We start from the raw sequence: 24187 nt of genomic DNA, 5'->3' as shown, positions 1-24187 counted from the left end.
GCACGCAAGTTTCCATGGCTGATCACTGCATCTACAAAAGAGCTTGAACAACACATCTTGTCTGAGAAAGACCTTGCAGATACAATAAAACTACGTCTTGTTATTGTTCTCAGTCTAGCCATGGAGTATGACCAGTGACAGGAAAAAGATAGATAGATAGATATCTCTCCATCGCAATATTTAATCTGTTGCTACTAATTTGTATGGTGTATCAATGTTCATTTTTCTTCTTGTTATACTCTGTGACCTTTCTATTCTACCAAATTTGTACTGTATTACAAATGTCATGCTTTATAGGAAAAAAGAAAAAAACCCAAAAAATAAATTATAAAATCAACTATTAACACAACTATTTTTTTTTTAAAGCATTCTTGTTTTGAAGCATTTTTTCCACACCTGCTTAAAACTTTTACACAGTATTGTATGTTACTAAATAATTCCAACAGGAATTGTCGTAACATGGATCACACAAGATTATATGGGATGTTTTATTCAGCTCATGCTCAACTGGACTTAAAATTAAAACTAAATTAAGGCCTTTAGCCAAGTGTAAGGAAAATTGCACAATACAAACAACACAGAGTTACAGTATGGAAGGCTGGGGAATGGTCACTCATTATACTTACAGTTTCCAAAACTTGCAATCTATTTACTATTTAACTATTTAACATGATCATTATTTTCTGTGGATGACACACAAAACACATACCTGACAACTTCAATAAATACAATTGAAAAACTCTGTACCATCTGGATTCAAGATACCTGAGCCATCAGCATCTAAAGAATGCTTCAGTTTAAGGGGGTCTTCAATCCCTGCTGCTATTTCAGACGGGGAAATAGGGGCAGGCGCCGATTCAATGCGGTCTTGCCTGACAGCATTGAAGAGGCAGATCGACAGAACGGACCCGACTTCGAAAGCTGTCGGACCCGTTTTGTCGAATACAGCCATGAATTGTCGCGATCAGGGCCAAATCTCTACAATCCACGGCCGTTTACACAGACAGGCCATCTTTTCTCTGATCACCAAGCAGAATCCCGCCTGGCAATATGCGGTCGAGCAAAATGAAAACGGGCCAGGGTCACGGCTGTCGGGACAGATCGGCAGTCGTGACCCAGGATTGAATACCCCCCTAAGACTGTTGTAAATTTCATGTCAGAACACAGACAAAATGCATTTTTAACATGAGAATAATATTACACAGAAGGTAGCAGACTAGCTTTAGAAGCTTTTGCTTACTAGTGTGGGCTTACTGGTACAATATAATTAATGATTTGTTGTTTAAGAGGTAAACATAGCAAGTTATTCCTTGGACACTACTAACAGTCAGAAGACAGAAATCAGAGTAGTACACAAACACAATGGTTCCCGTCCCTAGATGGATGGACTACAAATGTGCAGAAGGGGTCCTGCACCTCCGCACACAGGGCCTCCTAAGCCGCAGCCTGATTGACCTGACCCCAGATGAGTGAAAACACCAGACATCTCATGTAACCTGAACCATGCCCAAAATGAGGTGTAGGGGGGCAGGCTTTTTCAAGCTAGGCACTCCGGTCCCAAAACAGTTCCTATATTCCAGCCAGTGGCTCCTTGGCCGGGGGGGGGGGGAATACACAGACCTTTTTGTCCAGGGCCCCCGCATAACTTAATCCAGCTCACCTGTGGATCTTCACAATGTGGCAGTTGCTGATAAATCTGTGCCCAGTTAAATGGTCTGAAAAATGTAAACTGTTCTGAGGACCAAGTTTGGGAAACACTGGGTAGAGAATTGGGATTATTGGGACTGGGTGCTCTAAAAAGGAAGAGACTCAATTACTGAATTGGGATTATTGGGACTGGGTGCTCTAAAAAGGAAGAGACTCAATTACTGTATAGGTGTCCATCTTATTTACAGAAGAGTTTTACTCAAGCAGTGAAAATACCTTCAGTAACCTTACGAACTAAAACAAAAACACATTTTTTATAGTATTTCACAGTATTAGAGATGCACATCTGAAAGTGAGAGTGTTTTACATAATTACAATAATGGTATATAGCACAAATAAAAAAAAACTATAAAAAGCATGACAAAGAGAAAAGCAGGAGGCAATTCCCTCATTTTTACATAACTGTACGACAACCTTTGAAAATATTAATCCCATAGCTGCCTGAATAAAGCCTGTCACTGGCATAAACCCGCTTCTGTTTGGAGTCTGGCTCCCTAGAGATTCTTCCATTGAGTTTTTCTGGCTGGCAAAGCAACCAATAAATCCACAGGGGGAAGACTTCTTTGGAAATAAAAGTTGTCCTAGAAGATAACTCCCTTATCAACTTGTGGCAGAAACAGATGTCACCATGTTTTCAATGCACTAGTCATAAAATGACAGCAACCTCTCAACCCACACATCAAGGGAGCAATTCCATTAAAATATTGGAATCCAAAATGCCAACAAAATGGAATATAAATAAAGCAGAACGTGTGTAACACTAATGTGGTCTAGAGTACATGTGGTGAAAATAACTTATATTGGCATTGTACACGCATGTTGTTTAGCTGAGCATGCTGGGAATTGTAGTTAAACAATAGAAACACTTTGCATTAACTTGCTCTATATAAACCAGACTTGCTAGATACATCTATAAATCAGCATTAGTGGGTATTTAACATTTCTAGACACATCAAAGGTGTATAGGTCTACATTGTGTAACAGCATTCACAACAGCATTTCCCAGCATTCTAATGTACATAAAAAGACAGATATCTAGATAGGATTTACTATGAAATCATCTCAAATACAAACAGTACCTATTTTTAATGGGTTAATTATGAAGAAGGCTGTAAGGACAATGATGCCTGAACACTTTTATGTTATGTAATGATCTAAGCCAGAGGTTACCAAACACAGCCCTCAAGGCTCCCTAACAGTCCACTTTTTAAGTATCTCCATGCTTGCTCACATGCATACGTCCTGGCTGTCTTGATTTACATGGGACAGTCACAATTTTCTGGGACTGTCCCGCTGTCTCACCCACAGGTAGCAGTATCCCGCTGTGGGTGGGCAGTTGGGTGACCCCCTGTGCATTCGCACAGCATCTATTCACGGCAGTCAGAGGGACTGGGGGCATGGCAGCAGCTAACATTGCTAGGCATGCCCCCATAGTGACGGCATTGCGATCATGGAATTAGGTCGACATAAGCATTAGGTCAACAGTGTCACCGTCTAAGTGTACCGCTGCGCTCGCCATGCTTTGGGTACGGTGCCTTGTTACGCTCAGCACACTATTCTATTCTCCCTCCACGTCCTAGTGGATGGTAGGACATGGTGGTATTTCATGTCTGCACAAAAAAAAATAAAAAAAAAGACTGAAAAACCCATGTAGACCTTTTCACTGTCGACCTAGTCATTTTAGACTTAATGCTCAACCTTCCATTCATCCATCCATGTCGACCTTAGACATGTTGATCTATTTCAGATGTCAACCTAAGCCATGTCAACCTTCATTGGTTGACCCAATGCATGTCGACCTTTACTGTGTCGACCTAATGACCGTATACCTTATCTAGCTGGTCTATAACTTCTGGGGTGGTAAAGTGATAAAGTGGAGAGTGGTAACCAACCAATCAGCTGTTATTTTTCAATCCCAGCCTACAGATGTAGCGGGATTCATCTTTGCAGGGGATGGCGTCGCCATCGCCATCCCCTGCCCCGCCGCCATCTGTATGCTGGAAGGGGACGCGCGCGTCCCCTTCCGACGGTGCTGCCCTCGGTCGCCCGGTGCCCACACCAGGCGACCGCTCCCCCCACAGTGGCCAGAGGTCCCCCCCAGCCCTGTCGAGCGGGAGATGGACAGTATTGAGTCCGCCTCGCCGCCCGGATACTGAGACGCGCGTGCGTGGGGGACGCACGCGCGTCTCAGTCAGATAGAGGCACCGTGTTGCTGGCGGAACGCCAGCAAGGATAAGGCCCGCTACATCTGTAGCTGAGCCGTTCGCTCCGGATAGTGAGGCCCGGGGGAGGGCAGGGGAATGCCAAGCTTTATTAGGGGGGCATCCCCATAAAAATGCTGGGCATTCTCCTTTTCAGCACCCGCTTTTATCCACGAATAGAGGGAAAAAAATAATTTGCTGGTCGGCGATGGTCGCGCACACATCTCCTCGCATGCTAGTGAGGGAATTCGGCAGTGCGGGGGGGAAGGGTGGGGGTTAGGAGGGGATAAGCATTCAGTCGGTGTTTACCTGTTCACTAGGCTTCAAACATGTGACTAAGAGGGGTGCAACTGCAGCCAATATATAACACATCTGTACATCCCTCCAAATACTACACCCCCTAATATAATGCCAACATTCATTCATTTGTTTAGGCCAATTAACAACATTGATCCTTTTTTTTTCAACTTTTTGAATTTTTTTTAATGGAAATATGTACTAGGTTTTAAACAAATAAAATGAATCAATGCTCCAATACAGATATAGCTATGTTTTATCATGTAATCACATCCCCGCTGTACAGTCCACACATATCCACGTTCTTTCTTTTTCACATTTTCCATCCTTCTGGCACCTGGCCAAATTGCTGGGTCACTGTATCATACAGCGCACCAGGAACCTTTGCATTCTGGTGGAACTAATGCGTATTTCCCTATAGATTGTAAGCTTGCGATCAGGGTCCTCTTACCTTTGACTGTCTGTAAATACACAGTTTGTTGTATCACTGTCTCCTACTGTAAAGCACCATGGAATCTGCTGCGCTATATAAGAAACTTAATAAATAAAATAATGGCATATGGATTTCATCCATGAATATATTTACCACTGTGAGACAGATGGTCTGGTTGAACCCAATAAGACTATTTAAATAAAAATTATCAAAACAATATGTACAAGGCTGAGGTGTGCGTATGTATGTGTGTGCGCGCGCGCACACTCAATCCATATCTATAAAACACTTTAAAGTAAAAATAGATTTAAAATAGATCCCCAGCATACAAACATATAAATGTACACCCATAGCAAAGTCACCAATTTAGACTATTATTTTTGTTGGAAATTATTATCCAGGACTATGAACCCTATGGCGGTATAAACACAGAGAGAGGCAAAAACATAATGATAGAATTATGACTACATTATAGTTTAGAAGGACTGCAGATGGAAATAATAATTTTCCTAGGATGAAAGGGGATGTTGTGCAGGCACAAATTAAATGAATGACCTTCCAGGTCCAAATAAATATGTTAACTTATCTCCGCTAACATCTTGACGATTTAATGACACACGTTTCTGCAAAAAGTTAGAAGACACAGAAGACCCTTGTTTACTCATCGTCAATTCACTGAACACCACTTTAAACAGAATGTACTAAAAGTAAGACAACACTTTTTTAAAATTGTAAAAAAAAAAAAAAAAATTGACCTCGTCGTCATTTTAAAAAAAATAAAGATTTTATTTCCCTAGCTGCAGTTATAGCTACTTTTACAAAATGATGCAGGAATGGAGAAAGGTTAATTAGAAAATAAAAAAAATAAAACAGCAGCAGTCTTAGGGGGCTATTCAATGTAGGGTCATGACTGTTGGGCTGACCCCGACAGCCGTGATCCTGTTCCGTTCTCGACTGGGATTTTGCAGGAGGGATTTAATGTCCCGCCTGCCGAGAGCCGAGAAGGGAGCGTGGCCGCAAGAATCTGCCTGAAATTGGTGAGCTGTGGCTGGGAGCTAGACAATTCCCGGCCGTTCTTGGCAGAACGTGCTTGACTGCTTGTGAAGTCGGGCATGTTCTGCCGAGATACCTGTTCAATGCGGTTGAGGGATTTTGAATATCCCCCTTAGCCTGACCAAGTTCTATATCACAGTAGAAATCAAAACTGGAATGAATAAAAATATTACAAACTTCTATATAAAATCTATATAGTAGCAAAGTAGAGATAAACAGATGAAGTAAAAATAACATACCAAGGAACACTGTATACTGTCTAAGCATAGTGCTATATAGGGGAGTCTTATTTGCCACAAATGTCCACACGTATGCACCAACTTCCCCATGTTAGCATGAAATTTATGCACGCTACAGCTATTTGAAGGATGTCACATTAGACCTACTTCGGAATCCCAACTGCCGGTACTCAGACAGCGGGCGAGTACAAAAGAGCCCCGCGAGGGCTCGCTGCGCTCGTCACAGGTACTATTCTCCATCTATGGGGGTTGTGACCCCCACGAGGGAGAAAAGCCCTTGTAAATCAGGATCCCGGCTGTAGAGCTTTTAAAAGTTGGGTTTCTGATGACTGTCTACTGACCGTCAGAATCCTGACTGTCAGGAGTTCATCTGGCACCTGGGCCAAGCATCTCATACTGAAGATACAGTACCTTAGGTTTTGCCAGAAAATGCTGCATAATCTTTAAGATATGTATAGTGTAAAAGGAAAATATTACGGATGCTGGTTTAAAATACTAAAAAGTGCTTATAGATCTTTTTTATATCTCATTATCCATGGGTGTGTGTTGCCATTAACGTGAGGGCAATGGATTCTGAAAGGTAAAACCAGTAAGGCACACATTCTCACACATAAAACATATCTTGTGCTTATTTGAGGCCCCAGATATGCCTCAATAACATAATGTCCTTTATTATTCGACACAATGTGAGGCAATTAGAATCTGTACATAAATGTGCATTCACTTGCCAATGTAGTATTACAAACTGAATGCAAGGTGTTACTACTCTATATTGTATTTCCATCCCAGGGCATCGGAGTCTATCCGGGACCTTAGTGGGGTGGGGAAGCTTTACAGAAGAACGTTCTATATTCAGGATGTACGTTGCTGCAGGCCATTTCTCACACACATAATATGGGTTTCATTTTGTGTATATTCACGTATCAGTTACAGATTGGCACATAGCATATGCTTGAATTGTGGTCATTTTCCCGAGTTATATTATCACTGTATTTTTATTATAAAGCTTAAAATATATTTACAAATGTGTTGAGGATGTATTTTTAGAATAGTCAATTGAAGATATTTTCATTGCTGCATAGTGACTTCTGTCTTATGGAAGGAATAAGAGGTTTTACAGTTTTACAGTGTGTAGCACAAATATGTTAAAAGGGCATCGGTATATGTGGGGTATGCAATGTGCCGCCGCTATGTGGAAAATATCGGCAGCTCCCTATTCAATGCTGTGATTAACGACAGCATTGATGCAGGATCACGGCAGAACAGGCCCGACTTCAGAAGCTTTCGGGCCCGTTCTGCCGATAACGACCACGGATTGTCGCAATCCCGGCCACAGATCGACAATCCACGGCCATTTTGGTGGCCACGCCCCCTTTGCGCAGAGCGGCAGGCGGGACATTGGATCCGTATGTCATTATGCGGTCGATCTGACCGCAAACGGGCCAGGATCACGGCTGTCAGCCATGATCCCAGATTGCATACCCCCTATATATTTAGCAAAAATTGGTGTTTTTCAAGAAATATTTGGCCAACTATAGCTAGATACCCTTTGCAATAACTTACCAAATACCTAAACATTGCTATCGATATCAATATAAAATTATCAAAAGTGGACCATATAATATATCCTTTATTTTAAATGGTCATCTTATACAGGAATGAATACAGAAACAAGAGACAAATACAGGGCAACATTTAAATACAATAGTAAGCAAAATTAAAATAAAAGTAATGTGACTAAAGAAAAGTACAGGGATAATATATTCAAATAAGAATTGTGTCTATTTAAAAATATTATTTAGATTTTTTTTTTATTTTTATTAATCTGCCACTGGAAGCCAAAGTCTTTATTTCTAATACAGTGTACTTATTTTACTGAGGCGTCCAGGACTGGCCAGCAAAGCTAGTCTTGTCTAGTGTGTGTGTGTGTGTGTGTGTGTGTGTGTGTGTGTGTGCGCGCACTGAAGGCCTAATTCAGACTTGACGGTTAGAGAATTTACAGAGTGATTATCAAATGATTGGGGGGGGGGGGGGGGGGGAGCAAAAGAAAATGCATATGGATTGTGAATGCAACATGGCCAGAGCTTGACTGACAGGAAGCTGGCATTTGGTGGGTGCAAACCTGCCATTTTCTGAGTGTTGGAAAAAACACATGTGTGCCTAGGCATCGACCCATGTCGACCTAATGACTGTCGACCATAATGCTGTAGACCAAATGACCGCATCCCAAAACCTCAATGCTGGGTTATATGATGTGCAACAGGTACATGGAACTGTACTGACAGGAGAAGTACAAACTTGTATAAGATCACTAGAAAATGACTGTATAGACACTTTTCTGTACCCTACAATGCCGGAAACACATTAATGCTATGAACACACTTACTTGCTAGCATTACTCCACCATTAATCACAAGTTTGAAACTTCGAAATTTGACTCCTTTGAAAAAAACATTTAGGACAGTGCTTTCTTGATGGCCACTAAAGCCCCACACACACTAAGTGATATGTTAAATGACATGCTTATTGTCCACCTTTGTGCAATTTTGTTGAGAATATTGCTTAGTGGGTATGCTAAACATAGTGAAGGATGCGCGTTCCCACGGGCCGTTAGCGATGCCCTTCATCATCCTGCATGCACAGATGAGGGAGCGTATCATTCACACAGGCCTTGCCCCTCCATTGCTCCCTCCCACAAGTGTGTATGCACTTTCTGATGCAAGCACTGTGCCGGGTCCCCGCAGCCAACATCGCTGGGTGCACCCAGCTTACCAGCCTTCTATATGGCTCTCATGTACATTGCAGTGTCCTTACACTCCCAACTGGCTGACACAGAGAAACATGCACAATAGCAACATGAACTAAAAAAAAAAAGGGTTGATTTGCTTTCCTCACCAGCATGTATCTCAGGCTGCTCATCAGGGACAAGCTGGATGACATCAGATACCACCACCTGGTGATCAGTCTCTTCATCCTCACCAGAGGATTTCTGTGCAGCAAAACAGATGCTACTTCCAAGCTCCCGACACAAAATGAGACTCCAGCACCCAGTCATGAAAGCTCGGTCTTCTCCTGAGTGACAAAGACATGATAAAAACGGAACACAAGATTTTATTTAGCATAATACAACTGTGAAGTGTCACATTTACATTAAACAGCATAGTAGTATTGTAAAGTGCTTGTTCGTTTATTATCTGCAGTGAGTTACTATTGCACATTTAAGTAAACTGTTGAAGCCATCACTTGCACTCATCCAGAATGATTACTTATGAGCAACAAGAGGGTGTGTAGTGTGATAGGGAATGAAACGCCTAAAGCTTGGTTTCCAAGAGAGAAAAAAATGTACAGTACAGTACTTCTGGATGTGTCCCAAGGCTGGACACAACATACAATAGTTCCCTCCCCGCAAGTGGGTTATCTCTAATAGTTACAGAATCTGTGACTGTTTCTTGTGTCATTTTAATATGTTGTTTAAAATAAAATATTTAATAACTTCTGGCAGTAAATTAGAAAAAATAAATACATGCAAGGCTGTGTTTTTCCAAAACCTTGGGGGGGGGGGGGGGGTTTCTATTCAGCTACAGGACAGAAAATTAGAAGCGGTGAGTGACACCCCCCCCCCCCCCCGTTCCCCAGTGTGTGTGTGTGTACGTGTGTATGTGTAAATCCACCCCCACACAAAAACACACACACTTCCCCAGTGTGGGTGTATGACCTTCCCAAATGTACGTGTGTGTGTGTGTGTGTGTGTGTGTGTGTGTGTGTGTGTGTGTGTGTGTGTGTGTGTGTGTGTGTGTGTGTGTGTCCTTCCCCAGAGCTGAAAACCAAGTAAACTAATTTTTTTTATTATTATTTGGAAATTGAATTCCACTGTTATTGGAATGCAAATGGAGCTGGGCTTATTCAACCTCCTGGAAGGCTCTGGCACGCTAGGGGGATTGAATGAGTGCGGCTCCATCTGTACCTGCAGTAATCCAAAACTAGACGTCAGGTTTTTACATCACTATGGCTGGTATTTATCCATCAAAAAAGTGCAATAAAAACTCTGTTTTGGGGGCTTTTACTGCATTTTCGAAAGTATCAATCCTGATCGCTGCATTTCACCAGAGGGGAACCCCAGATTTTTCTGCCATAACCCTAAAGAAGGCAATGGGCTTCTTTTCGCAATCCACTGCCACCCTGCACCACTGGGTCCAGGCAGCACAGCAGGAGGCTGCATGCTCCCAGTGACCTCCTCCTTCCTAGCAACACCGTCGTCCCCTTCCGGGTGCAGGGAGGAGGAGCCTGGAAGTCCCTGCAGCCGTCTACAGCATGATGCTCCCGGGCTTTGGAGGAAAAAGGGACCCGCAGGGACCTTCTCACCTGGCACCAGCTTCTTCACAAAGGGCAGCTCTTTTGTCGGGATGCGGTCATTTGGTCGAATGCATTATGGTCGAATGTCATTACATCGAATCCATTAGGTCGAATTGCTAAAAGGTCGACATGATTCTAGGTCGACATGGGAAAAGGTCGAAATGATTCTAGGTCGACATGGGAAAAGGTCGAAATGATTCTAGGTCGAAAGGTCATTAGTTCGACATTGTCTAGGTCGACATTCACAAAGTCGACATGGGGTTTTTCACTGTTTTTTGAGCCGACATGTGCTGACAGGCGGTATTTCATGCCCTACCATCCACTAGGGCGTGGTGGGAGAATAAAATAGTGTGCCGAGCGTAGCGAGGCACCGTGCCCGACGCATCGCGAGCGCAGCGAGCGATGCGAGGGGATGCAGTGCACTTTAAACTGTGTCCATGTCGACTGTGTTGACATTCAGGTAAAAAAACAGTGAAAAACCCCATGTCGACTTTGTGAATGTCGACCTAGACAATGTCGAACTAATGACCTTGTCGACCTAATGACCTGTCGAACTAATGACCTTTCGACCTAGAATCATTTCGACCTTTTCCCATGTCGACCTTTTAGCAATTCGACCTAATGGATTCTATGTAATGACATTCGACCATAATGCATTCGACCAAACGATCCCAACCCCTTTTGTCATACTAAATGCATATGTTGCGATACAATTTCGCAATGATGACACATCCAGGACTAAGCATTGCGCCCAATTGAATTCCCCCACTGTTTCTTTGCATACTTGAACTATGCATGCATACTTTTAGACAAACATTTTTTACTTTTACTAATCATCAGCTGTTACAATTGCTACTCAGTTACTTTCAAGTTGTTCCCCATACCTCAGGTAGTAAGCTCATTTTGTCAATTCCACCTTTACCTTCTGACTCATATCACTGTATGCCCCATCTGTTTATATCATAATCCCCTCGATGTGCAGATATCAGTTTGATACATCAGCTCCAACATTGCAGAACATAAATGAGAAGCTGGCAGCTAAACAGCAGAATGCATTAGTCCTCGAAGAGAGGAAGAGAAACCTCCCCATTCAATAAAATAGTGTGTGTGTGGGGAGGGACTGCCTATTTTGCCAGTTCCAGGACCACAGATGGCAGCCCTGCCCATGACTATCTTATTACCCCTGGTGTGTTTTGCCTTAAGGCAAAACATTGTGACAAAAGCCCTTTTATCCGCTTGAAAATTTACTGCTGCTAATAGCATATACCAGTGGTTCCCAAACTGTGTGCCTAGGCACCCTGGGGTGCGGTGAGTCTCTTGTAGGGGTGCTCCGAGTTAGTGGTCTAGGACAAAATTAGATTCTTTATGTTCAAAGTGCTAGTGGCTGACAATTTTAAAATGAGCACAATCTTAAGCACAACTGTACACCCCCACACAACTGAACTTAGGGATGACAGGCTCAGTGTAGTTAGTTTTATATTTTTTCAAAATGTAACTATGATAAACTTTTATCCTAGGGGCACCGTGAACAAAATACTGATACTCTAGAGAGCTGTGATTCATAAAAGTTTGGGAACAACTGGGATACAACCTACGTATTAACCCCTTGAGTGGTGGGTTTTACTGGGGCAGGACAAACCTATATGGGCAGGTTTGTCCTGTCCCAAAAATACTCACCACAGAAGGGGCAGCCTTGGCCTCGTGCAGTTATGTGTTCGAGCAGCCCTGAACTTTCCCGAGCGGTGCCTGGTCACTGGTGCAAATGGCGGCGGGGGCAGCAGCAGGGGAGCACTGGCGATCTGGCGTATGCTCCTGCAGTGCAGCTCAGACCGGAAAATTTGCACCCATACCACCGAAGTGGTTAATAGTTGTGGCAGTGCCTTACATAGTAATGTAGGTTACACACCAGGATGACCCGCTCACGATGCACATCGTGAGCGGGTCGTCAGTGTCTCGTCTGACCCGCTCACGGTGACGAGGGGGGGCACGACCCGCTCACGATGTGCACCGTTAGCGGGTCCGATCCGATGGGGACCCGCACCCGGCTGTATGGTCGTCATTGAGATCCTACCTGCAGCAGGTAGGATCTCAATAACGACCGACCGACCCGCGGGACCGCGCATCGGATCGGTATCGGTCCACACCAGGACAGAAAAGGGCCCAATCACCACACAATCTACATCCAATTGGTCGGAATTGGATCTGGATTGAGGGGATCGGGCCCTAGTCGTCCTGGTGTGTACCCAGCATTACAGAATATGTCTATCAAGATCAACCTTTGAGCTAGATTTGTCATCCCCTCTTTGAAATATTTACTGTTATAGTGGTTAGTGGTTATAGGTTGTACCCTGAATGTTCTTTTCCAATAAAGGTTTATCTAACCTTATTTTAAATGTGTTCAATGTGTGTGCTTTCACCACCTCTTCTGGAAGAGAGTTCCATTCCCTTAGGCCGGTTTCACACACTCCGGCTCCTGCCGGACGGCGAAATACCGCACGGCCAGGAAGCCGTGCCGCACTCAGTAGTTGTGAATGGACACTATTGTGTCCATTCACACAGGACGGCCACGGCCCGGCCGCACGGTTGCAGCCGGACCCCGCCACTGGAAGGGACGGCTGCCGGGCTGTGGCCATCCCCTTTATGATAAACTACTGTGTGCGTCACGGCTCCCTGGCCGTGCAGGTTTTCGCCGTCCGGCAGGAGCCGGAGTGTGTGAAACCAGCCTTACTGCCCTGAGCAGGAAAAGCCTTTTTCATTTGTAAGTATCCACACTACGTACTAAACGGAACATGCGATTGCCGGAAACTGTGTCTTTGCCAGTTAACATTTCTTGCTACATTTGAGGAGTTTGACTGTGAATTTGTGAAAACCTCCTCCTGAGAATCTGACACAGAGCATACTGTCATGCGGGGTACACACCAGGACGACCCGCTCACGATGCACATCGTGAGCGGGTCGTCAGTGTCTCGTCCGACCCGATCACGATGACGCGGGGGGGGGCACGACCCGCTCACGATGTGCACCGTGAGCGGGTCCGATCCGATGGCGACCCGCACCCGGCTGTATGGTCGTCATTGAGATCCTACCTGCAGCAGGTAGGATCTCAATAACGACCGACCCGCGGGACCGCGCATCGGATCGGTATCGGTCCACACCAGGTCAGAAAAGGGCCCAATCAGCACATAATCTACATCCAATTGATCGGATTTGGATCTAGATTGTGGGGATCGGGCCCTAGTCGTCCTGGTGTGTACCCAGCATAAGTTTCTGGAGTCGGAAGAGAAATCGGAAGATCCCTTTCCTGTAAGATTGCCTCCATAAGCATAAAACGGATCACAACATCTGAGGAGGACACAAACCCACTGGGCCAAACTCCGAAAAGCTTGGTGCAAAGAAGACAAACCATAGTCCCCCTTAATAATAATGGCGACTGTGGTCCGCAGCACTAATCAGCCTTTTGTAGGATATTTCAACAATATTCAGAAACTAAAGTGTCTGCTTTCATTTATGAAGTAAACTTTGTCAGACAGGCTGCGGGCCAGATGCACTAAGCTTCAAATGTGATAAAATGGAGAGTGATAAACAGCCAGCCAATCAGCTCCTACCTGCCATGTCACAGACTGTGTTTAAAAACTGTCAGGTAGGAGCTGATTGGCTGGCTGTTTATCACTCTCCATTTTATCACTTTTGAAGCTTAGTGCATCTGGCCCTGTGTATGAAATATGTCAGTGAAGAACTGGTTGGCTGTTGCTTTAACTCACTCCCAACTTTGATCAATATGCATAAAATAAAAGTTTCCTGCACAACTGAGCTATCAGGTAAGTCCCCAGCCTCTATAGCCCTGACAGAAACCCAGTGCTGACACACAGGATAACACTCGGCAGCAGGTGTGAACACTGTACACGTTCCCGCTGGCTGGGTATGTCCCCAGTAGCAGCACACCTTCTAGGTTCCAGCTTGAGCTGGGTGAATATGTCAGCAGATAAAAAATTGTTCACAAATGATCACACTTATTTAATAGAGTGCATTATAGTGAACTGTAATAACCTTAGAATGGGCTCAATTCTTCTGAAATCCAGAAATAGGTCATGGGTATCACCATGTATAAGTAAATAGCACTGATGTCAGAGTACACCGATGTAGAGAGCACTGTAGCACAGACAGGCTAACATGGCAAATCATGCACAGTGCAATAAGGACTTAACTGTGTTATGTGCATAACACAGAGGTTCCCAATCTTTTTGGAATCACGGCGTCCTGGAGTATCAGAATTTTTTTTCGTGGCACCCCTAGGCCAAAAGTTTCTTATTGAATTCTTTGAACAAATATATATTAAATTAAATAATTTGTGTTTATTTGTGATCCTTAGGTCCAGTTATTTGGTGAGGGACAGGATTCACTTTGGTTTGTTCACATATTGTATGATTGGAAGCCACAAGCACTGATTTTCCCTATTACATTGACCATAAATAAAATGAAATGTTCCTGGACCACCATCCCAGGGCACCCCTGCAAGTGCTCTGCGGCACCCCAGGGTGCCACGGCACACAGTTTGGGAACCACCGGCATAACACCTGGGTACTAGTGTAATAAGAATAATAAGAAACTACATAAAATTTGTGACCATACAGTGCGTGTAGCGGACAGCACTGCACATGTAGGCGACCAGACAGAATGCATGTAGGACAGGTGACCATACGGTGCACGTAGTTGACCATATAGAATGCATGGAGCATGTAGCTGACCATACAAAGTGCAACCATACGGTGCAGCACGTAGTAGACCACAGCTCTCACACCTGTCAGTACAAATAAGCATACAAATCTACCACAAAATGCACACATAAGTCACTCGAGTTGTGTCCTGTCACCAATACACAATATTTAGCACGATAAAAGCACATTTACAACAAGATATTACACGTCGCAGTGGATACAAGGTGATATTACTGAGAGTTGTATAAAAGTTGATATTATTAAATAGAGACATTAACGGGCACATAGAGTGTGGGCACAGACACCCGGCACCGGGGATACATGGAACCTGCATAGGAATCCCCGCACTATGCACAGATGTGTCACCCGCAGCATACAGAGCTGTGCTAGGTGGATAACGCACCTGGCAGCGCTGCGGAATCACTCACCTCGCCCAGGAGACACTAGCACCATACAGGCTGCACCAGGCGCTGGCTGCTCCCGGAATAGGACCGCGCCGCTGCTGGGTGCAGGAGCCGGCTATCTGCAGCACTGACACTCCGGCCATACAGACGCTGGAGGTGGGGACACGGGGAGGGGGAGCCGGAGAGCGGGCGAGAGACAGTGCAGGAGGCAAGAGCCGCAGTGACTCGGGGGCGACACCTACTGGCAGCGATAGGAACAGCAGGACAGGTGCACGCCACGGACAAGCAGAGCACAGTGGTGACGCGTGACGCGAGTTGCCCCCTGTGCGCTGTTCCCGGCTGCTGCATGTAGCATAAAAGCCTCGTGCGCCGCTAATGGCCCTGGGACACGTGAGCTGAGAAGCGACAGACCCCTGCCTGTGCACTGTATACCGCACGCTGCCCAGGGCCGGCTTTCCCTTTAGGCCTAGGGGTGGCACCTGCTGGTAGTTGCAAGGCATCACCCCGGACCCCACCCACGCGGTTCTCGAGGACGGTTGGCAGCGATTTGGCGGAGGGGGAGGAAGCACGCGAATCGCGTGTGGTGGTTGCGGGGACACGCGACTCGCTTGAGGGGGCGCTCTCTCTCCACCCTCGCTCTTTCTGCGCTCTCAATCACACTGCTTTGCTCTCCTTCACTTTCCCTACCTTTCTCTCCATCTCTCCCATTCTGTCTCTCTCCCTCTCTTTTCTTCCTCTGGGCGAAATCTCTAAAGCTTCCCGTTATAGGGGTTTTTACCGTATATCTGTATTCTCTGTTGCCCCAACAGCTGGCGATTCCCTGCAGAAGCCTATGGGCTTCTTACTGCAGCGCAGCATGACGGATCCCTCCCAGCATACCCTGCGGCCAGCATTGCAAGGGACAGCTCTTATCGCAAGAGCTGTCCCGGTACTTGTGTATTATAACAGCGCCCGATTTTACTACGTACGCAAACGTAGTAAAATCGCATCGCATGCCGTTATGGTATGGCATGCAATGTGATTTTAACTCTTATAATGGCATTTAATGTAATATAGCATTAAGGCGACCCCCCCCCCAGTATTCATGTGATCCCGAAGGGCGGCGGTCAGGGACGAATTTAGGGGTCAGGCCGCCCCTAAGCACAACATTTTTGTCGCCCCCCCCCCCCCCCCCCTATTTTAATGTAATCATATATAAATAACACTGTATATATATATATATATATATATATATATATATTTCATTAAAATTTAACTGTAACCCACCTCAATATTTTTTTAAGCACTCTGGACTGCTCACTGTACAGAGGACCCAGATGGAGGGAGGCACATATTAGTACAGTGATTAGAAGCACAGTGTCTCCGTCAGTCTCTCTCACACTGTTGACTGACTGATACACAGCAGCCAATAGACTGTGTGTGTGGAATAGCCAATGGGCAGGAGCCGGCAGCAGTGAGCCTGAGCCATTTCTGGACACGCAGGGGGACCGTCGGACCCAGCTGCTAAGCAGTGATGTAATGTGCATGGCAGAGTGGGTGCGCGGTGGCAGGTAACAAGCAGCACTGCCTCCTACATTTGATAATTCATGTCTGCGCCGGCGGCGCTCGTCACTCGTCGCTGCCCACCCGCTGTGCCATGCTGCTATTTAACAGAATGTCAGCCTGCCTGCCGCCCTTAATTGGTGCCGCCCTGAGGCCGGTGCCTCACAGGCCTAGGCACAAATCCGGCCCTGGTGGCGGTACGCGTCCGCCCGACCTTTTCATACCCCTGCTATCCACGTCGGCATGGAGTTGATGTTATATAGTGTGGCGAGCGCAGCGAGCCACCAAGCCCAAAATGTGGTGAGCGCAGCGAGCCCTGTGAGGGGACGCGTATTATTTTACATGTATTTCGCGTCCGCTTGCCACACTATATAAAATCAACTCCACGAGGATAGTGGGGGTATGAAAAGGTCAGGCGGATGCGAACCACTGTGCTCGCCACGCTTGGGGATGACGTGGATAGTGGGGGGGCCTAAATAAATGAGATGATATGTAATTTAATGGTATAGCACGTACAATAATGGCATGTAATGTGATGTTTTATCGCACCCTATCTTTTTAATGGATTCACTGACACAGAGCAGTGAATACATTATATAGGAGAATCACATCTCATCGCATCGCATGCCATACGATGAAATTTCACTACCGTGAATAGCCCACTACGCAAATGCCGTAGTGGGCGCTGTGATAATACACAAGTACCGCTGTCCCTTGCATTAATAATCACATATGTTAGAGCATATGCGATTATTAACAATGAGATAACCGGCCAAGGGGGCATTAGAGGGCTGCAGATGTTAGGCATACTGGTGGGTATTTATAGTAGATAGATAACCTTGCGCTCAACCTCTTATATGCAACACTGCTGTGTATGGTGGGTATGAATGAGAGAGAGTGACACGTATTGTTCCTTTAAAGGATTTATTGTGCTGTACAACTTTAATTAATAAAAAATATTATTATAAACTGCAATATGAGTCCGTCTAGCACACCAAGTGCTGCATGGTGGTATAATTGCACCTTGGTGGGTAAGGGCTGTAATAATGCAGTATTAATGGTGGGGGGTAGTGCCTCTGTGATACTTCCTCACAGAGTGAATGTCCGATGGGGGATACAGATGCAAGTCCGACTCCACACACAAAGTGCTGTATGGTGGAATTAAGGCACGATGGTGGGCACGGGCTATACACTGGCAATAATGGTGATGTGAAGGACTCTGTGCTTAAATCACAGATTGAATGTCCGGTGAGAGGAAAAGTGACAGTCTATGCAAGGAGGTCAAGGTGAGAGTGTGAATGTCACCGGGGGCTGGCGTCCCTAACCGCCCGGTGGTACACTCAGCTCTTACCCGATACCAGGTCTTCTGTGGTGTTCAGTCCCTCGCCGCGGTCTGTCGGGTTTCACCGGTGCGTACACTTGCAGCCGGCAGCAGTAACACACTGCTCTACGGCGTCTACCGTCACTTCCGGGTTCGGCTGGTGAGCGTGCGCCCGGAGTTCAGGTGTCAGCTGCAGCTGTGTGCGCTCACTCCTAAGGGTGGAGGAGACTTGGAGATGGGTGTCAGGTATGTTCTGGAGCTGGTGGGTGTAAAAAGAAGCTGGTGCAATTCTGTGCATACAAGATGGTGCTTGATACACACGAATCAGCTCCACTCATCAAATGCATGTGGAAAATATATACGTTAGGTAAATACAGTATATACGTTCGCCACTTCATGTTGGGGAATATAACATCAATTCCAATAACATGGAGTAAGGTTGAACCTCACAAGTGGATATTATACCTCTATAGTTCACCTAGGTCTGCAGCTTAACATTGGAAATAAGGTAACTCCCCAGTTTCATTCTGAATGAAACATATGTTCCTTGTACTGACAGGTGTGTGAAGTCTATGTTTTCTAGTGTACCGTCGGGAAGTTGGATCCTGCAGTTGTCAGTTCTTCCTGGATTTTGTCCTTCCTACAACAGGATTCTACATGGGCATTTGCTTATCTACCATGAAACTGTTCAGTACATATTAGCCCTCAATCTATTTCCAGAGAGAGGTTGCAGTCATTTCTGTGGTACCAACCTTTCTCCAATGGGTTATTCACACCCAGCACTCTTTTCCACATCTTGTTGCATTAAGACAGGGTTCTGAACCTATTGACGCCTTAGTGCCATTCCTCTTAATCTTTGGACTTAGGTGATCTTGGATGGCTTACATAGCAGCTTGGATGGCTTACATAGCAGTCTTTTTTTACTGACTTTTTTTTTTTTTTTTTTTCAAGGGGAGTTTTTAAATTGAAAAACATGTTTCCCTGGGTCACCCTTCCATGACATTGTGGTCCTGCTGACTGGCTCTCCTTCTCAATGGTTATTTTCTAGTTTCAGATCAGTTAGGAAATGGAGGATCATCAGGATCCTCATTCAACTTTCAAAACTTTGGACATGGTACCAGATGCTTGGACTCTTTGTTTGTGCCAAATGAGTTGGCCTGGCTCCAAGCAGGTGATTGCTTGTCAGACTAAGGTGGTCATCCATAAAGCCTGTTCCTGTCTCAGTGATGGCCATGGTCTGTTGGGTTCTCTGAACTATTTGTACACCTTTGCCTCTAGTGGTGCTGGATTCAGACAAATGATCATATGCATAGTACATGAGCCTTTCCACCATTATTAGACCTACTTAGAGACATTTCAGTGTTGCTTTAATGTCCGCCATGTAGGATAGAAAAAAATGGGATCTTGGTTGCTATCCAATACATCAATTTTGCTGAATTCCATTGGGCATACTAGATACCAACCCTTATGACCCTCGCTTTGCTTGGGATAGTTTCCCAGGGTTATGGTGGTCCATGTCTTCTAGACTCCCTTTCATTTTGTGTTGCATGTGCCCTATTCTCTTCTCTTTTGATGATAAATGGCTGCTCTGGACAGAGTGTATGGTATAGTATTTAGTTCTCTAACTCCTCCATTACCTCCTCTGCAATGCCTCCTAGTTAATGCATAACCAATGATCAGGTAAGAACCAAAATGACATATCCACACTACTCTGTAAAAAAGCAACAATGACAGAGCCCAATGGTTACCATTGGTCTCTACCATAGCTATTTTACAGATGTAACTGAAGTTCACGCCACCCTTATTTTGGGATGCTGTTTCACACACAGCCTCTAACAGGAGAGAATCTTTTGAACCAGATATTTTCCCTCCATCAATCTCAAAGCCTAACCGAATATTTTCTTTCATTTTTTTTTGAGCCAAGGGCCTGAGCTACAGAGCATAGCTCCACACCTGACACCGTTCAAGCTCAATCTCCAGGTTATGATTGGCCCATGGGCCAGTAAAAGAAATAGAAGGTATGGACATTGATAGTTAAAATCATCAATGGTCATGCATCACATAGTATGCTACCATCGGTGGTCTGCCCTGCCCCAGAAATACTCACCAGAGAAGAGGCAGTCGACACACTTCTGCAGCAGCCCCTGCTCCCCTAGGACTGCTGCTGCCGTATGTCTGCTGTTGGCAGCCGCTTGCAGGGGGAGGGGGTCAGACATTCGTGCATTTGGGCACCCGAGTGGTGACAGGGAGGATCAGCGGTGGCCCCAGGCAATTTGTCTATCCAACAGTGGTGATTTTTTTATTTTTTTGAACAGTTGGAAATCTGGGACTTAGATTGAATGTAAAGTCGTCCGAAAATTGGTACACAGCTCACCACAGCTCATTTTTTGTCCTTTACTTTATAGGTAAAAAAATGGCAGCAGATACACAATTGAATGTTCTCCTTGGTGTTACTGGCACAATTTAGGAATGTGACATCACAAATAAATGTAGTCACTGCAACTGTGCGTACTGAGCTAATATTCATCAGAGTACATCATATCTATGCAATAACTATATATTGGTTCATTATCTCAGTAGCAGAGTATACAGAGAACTACAATGTGTAGTCAGATGCGGCTGCCATCATTATAATTATTGTGCATGATAATGATATTGTGTCACTAATATAACAACCTGAACATGACATTTTAATTCTGAATAAGTCCAAAGATAATTACAGTAATATGGACATGGACCCAGGGCCAGATTAAGAGGAGGGCTCAGTACCCCTGGGCCCCTTCTAACTAGGGCCCCCCTGTGGTTGACATCTATTAAAAAAAAAAAAAACATTTTAGCTAAAGGTTTTGTGCATGGGATTGGGGTAGTGCTGCAGCTTCACCTATCTGCCAATGTGATAATGATTAATGGTGCTGAGCATTGGGAGCTGAGACACACTGGGGGTAATTTACTAAGATGTATATTCTACTTCATATGTGATGTTGCTATGGGCAACCAATAAGATCCTATCTACTATCTTCTAGAGCAGGCATTCCCAACCACGGTCCTCAAGGCACACCAACAGTGCAGGTTTTAGTGATATCCAGGCTTCAGCACAGATGGTTTAATCAGAATCCCTCAGATACTAATTTAGTCACCTGTGCTCAAGCCTGGATATCTACAAACCCTGCACTCTTGGTGTGCCTTGAGGACCGTGGTTGGGAAAGCCTGTTCTAGAGGGTGCCAAATAAATAAGTAGATTCTGATTGGTTGCCCATAGCAACATCACATGTGAAGTAGAATACACATATTAGTCCATTTCACCCACTGAGTGCACACGTGTGCATTGCATTACTGGGAGTTGACTAATGCTGGCCATACACTACTAGAGCAACTTCCATCCAATTCTCCAAAATTTGGTTGGTTAGACTGAAAATCTGGTACTGGCAATCAGCAATTTGCTCACAAACCCACGAAAATTGACAAAAACATTCTGTCAAATTGTTTAAAATAAACAGATTAAACTACAACTACAGTACTTTGGGGGAGATTCTCTTAAAGCAGAAATGCGGTAAAAACCCCATTATCCGGGTTTTTACCGCATTTCTGTATGCTCTATTGCCCCTCCGCAGTGGCAGCGATGTGGAGGGAATTGCCAGCAAAAGCTACAGATTACCTGTTGAAGCCTATGGGCTACTTACCGCAGCGCTACTGTGAGGGATCAGTTATGGATCCCTCCCGGCATGCCCCATGCCATTGCCGTCAGTCTGCACATGCGCAGATGGACTTCCGGGTCACAGACCCGGAAGTCCAGTGCTGGCACCGCATCGCAAGGGACAGCTCTTATCGCAAGAGCTGTCCCTTGCGTTAATAACCGTATATATTAGAACATATGTCATTATTAAGAATGCGGTGGCCGGCGAAGGGGGGCGATAATGGGCAGCGGATGTTAGAACATCCCGCCCTTTATCTGAGCAGCAGTTTTTGTCCGTTTCCAGACTTTGGAGAAAATTGCTGAATTACAAATTACATTTGCTCCCATCCAGTACCAGATTTTTATTTCATCCAATCAACTAGTTGGAGGAAAGTTGGTCTGATGTATGCCCAGCAAGCGTCCTGTGAATTTGCACAAAAGGTCAGAGGCTGAGAGGCTTGTGCTGGCCTCTGATTAAAAACCCTCCCATACAAGATCAGAGGCAGTGCTGAGCCTGTGAGGTCTCTACAGAGCAAGGTACAGAGGGACAAAAACAGGCTTTCCATGTGGTGTATATACGGATGGAGCACCTGTCAGCCAGCCTGAACTATCGCCAGATCTCCTGAGCTGGCGGACATGACCTCCATCTGACGGGGAAGCGTGAGCATCTAAACCGCTTGTTCGTCCCTGTCAGCATGACAGCAGGGAGCGGATTCCCTGCCCATCTCTGCTTCTGACCACCTCCAGTTGTAGAACACAATTATTATTGGTACAACTCTTTGATGACCCAGATGCCCTGACTAGCACACTTACCCATGGGGTTTACATGTACTCTCCCAACAACTTGTGGAGTTTCCATGTACTCTTGTATGGCAATGTTCCTACCTTTGCTTTATAACATATACTTTCATTTGAACTTGCTTCCTAGTTTATTTTAACTAGTCAGTGACATTACACATATGTATGATCTACATGCCAGGCTTTGCTGCTAATATTGTTACTTGCTTTTATCTGCTATTTTATCGACTCTATGGTCTTTAAGTTTATACTGCCTTTTCTGTGTGCTTTGACAGAGCAATATCTAAAGTGACCCGGGCCCCCCCGAAGGCTTAATCCGGCCCTGACTAGACTTATGTGCATATAATGTTATACATAATTGTTGTACTGTGTTGCATAAATTGCTAAATTTCTTGTGCAAGTTACAAATTAAATGAATCTCTTTGGTTTAACATTTTATTTGCTTGTGTTAGCTGTATACTGCATACTATAAACTAGGACATATAAAAAAAGGACCCCCCCCCCTAAAAAGAAAAATAATTATGATTTGGGCCCCACAAAAGGCAAAAATCTGACCTGCTCTATCCCCATCTATCTCTATCTATCAAATGGACCAAGGTAAGAATCTAATGCAATCTTAAGCCCCGTACACACAGGGCAATTTCAGTGCTATTTCTAAGCATTCTCGCTAGATTGCTTACAAATTAAGCACACATCGTCAAGTGTGTTCACTCCATAAGGGTGGCGATGCGCAGTCCCACGACTGACTACATTTTGACTCCATGCAGTCAAAATCTAATCTAGTCAGATCGCCAGTGTTCCTACAGCACAGATCGCTCAGCACACATTGCTGGTGCATCGCCTATTGGCTATTCTAGTCTCCCTCTATGGGGGTCGTGGAGCCCAATGAGGGAAAATAGCCCATGTAAGTCGGATTCCGACTGTCGTGCTCCTGACAGTTAGAATTCCGATAACAGAGAAACGACTGTCAGTATTTTGAAATGTAGTTAAGAACAGCATGACTGAACAACCAAGAGCTTTCAAATTAAATTCATAAATGTTGTACAGGTATTCGTAATGGGAGGGGTGGGGGAGGAAACAAGCAGTTAGTAGATGTTAGGCATCAAAGACAAGTAAATCTACAAGCAACAGTATTTAAAACTGATAACTGACAAGTGGCACTAACAGCGCCCCCTTCCTAGCAGCATTATGTGTGGTGGCACAGTTTGCACCACCCTAGTTCCGGCCCTGCTGATCATATATGGCTTAGTATAAAAGACGGACACAGGTTTTGTCGTATATATGGATTTATTTTTCATTCATCTACACAGAAATGAAATGTAAAAGTAAACGGCATGTAAAATAACCCATGTGCTCTGGCACATAGGTGCAGTTAATGCAGATATTCAGTGGAAGGTCACTTATTTACCCACAAAAATAAAATAAAAAAACATTCTTGTATTACATACTGT

The 24187-nt window shown here is 44.8% G+C and overlaps 1 protein-coding gene across 7 annotated transcripts in view; it reads right to left on the bottom strand.

Annotated features, from left to right (window-relative positions):
* The window catches only part of MCF2L (MCF.2 cell line derived transforming sequence like), a 244660-nt gene extending 229081 nt beyond the window's left edge, over window positions 1-15579 (bottom strand). For all 7 annotated transcript variants that reach the window (XM_083168689.1, XM_083168698.1, XM_083168692.1 and 4 more), the window contains exons 1-2: window positions 15427-15579; window positions 8826-9002 (exon numbers count right to left, since the gene is read on the bottom strand). In XM_083168689.1, coding sequence (XP_083024815.1) covers window positions 8826-9002; window positions 15427-15451 — 202 coding nt within the window. In that variant the 5' untranslated portion in view covers window positions 15452-15579. The remainder of the gene's footprint in view (window positions 1-8825; window positions 9003-15426) is intronic.
* Window positions 15580-24187: the final 8608 nt, after the last annotated feature.

Source organism: Crinia signifera, chromosome 2 (assembly GCF_055691185.1).
Source record: "Crinia signifera chromosome 2, ASM5569118v1, whole genome shotgun sequence".
NCBI classification, from domain to species: Eukaryota; Metazoa; Chordata; class Amphibia; order Anura; family Myobatrachidae; genus Crinia; species Crinia signifera.
Note: the sequence above shows the minus strand (reverse complement) of the source record. Positions and strands in the feature narration are given on the sequence as shown.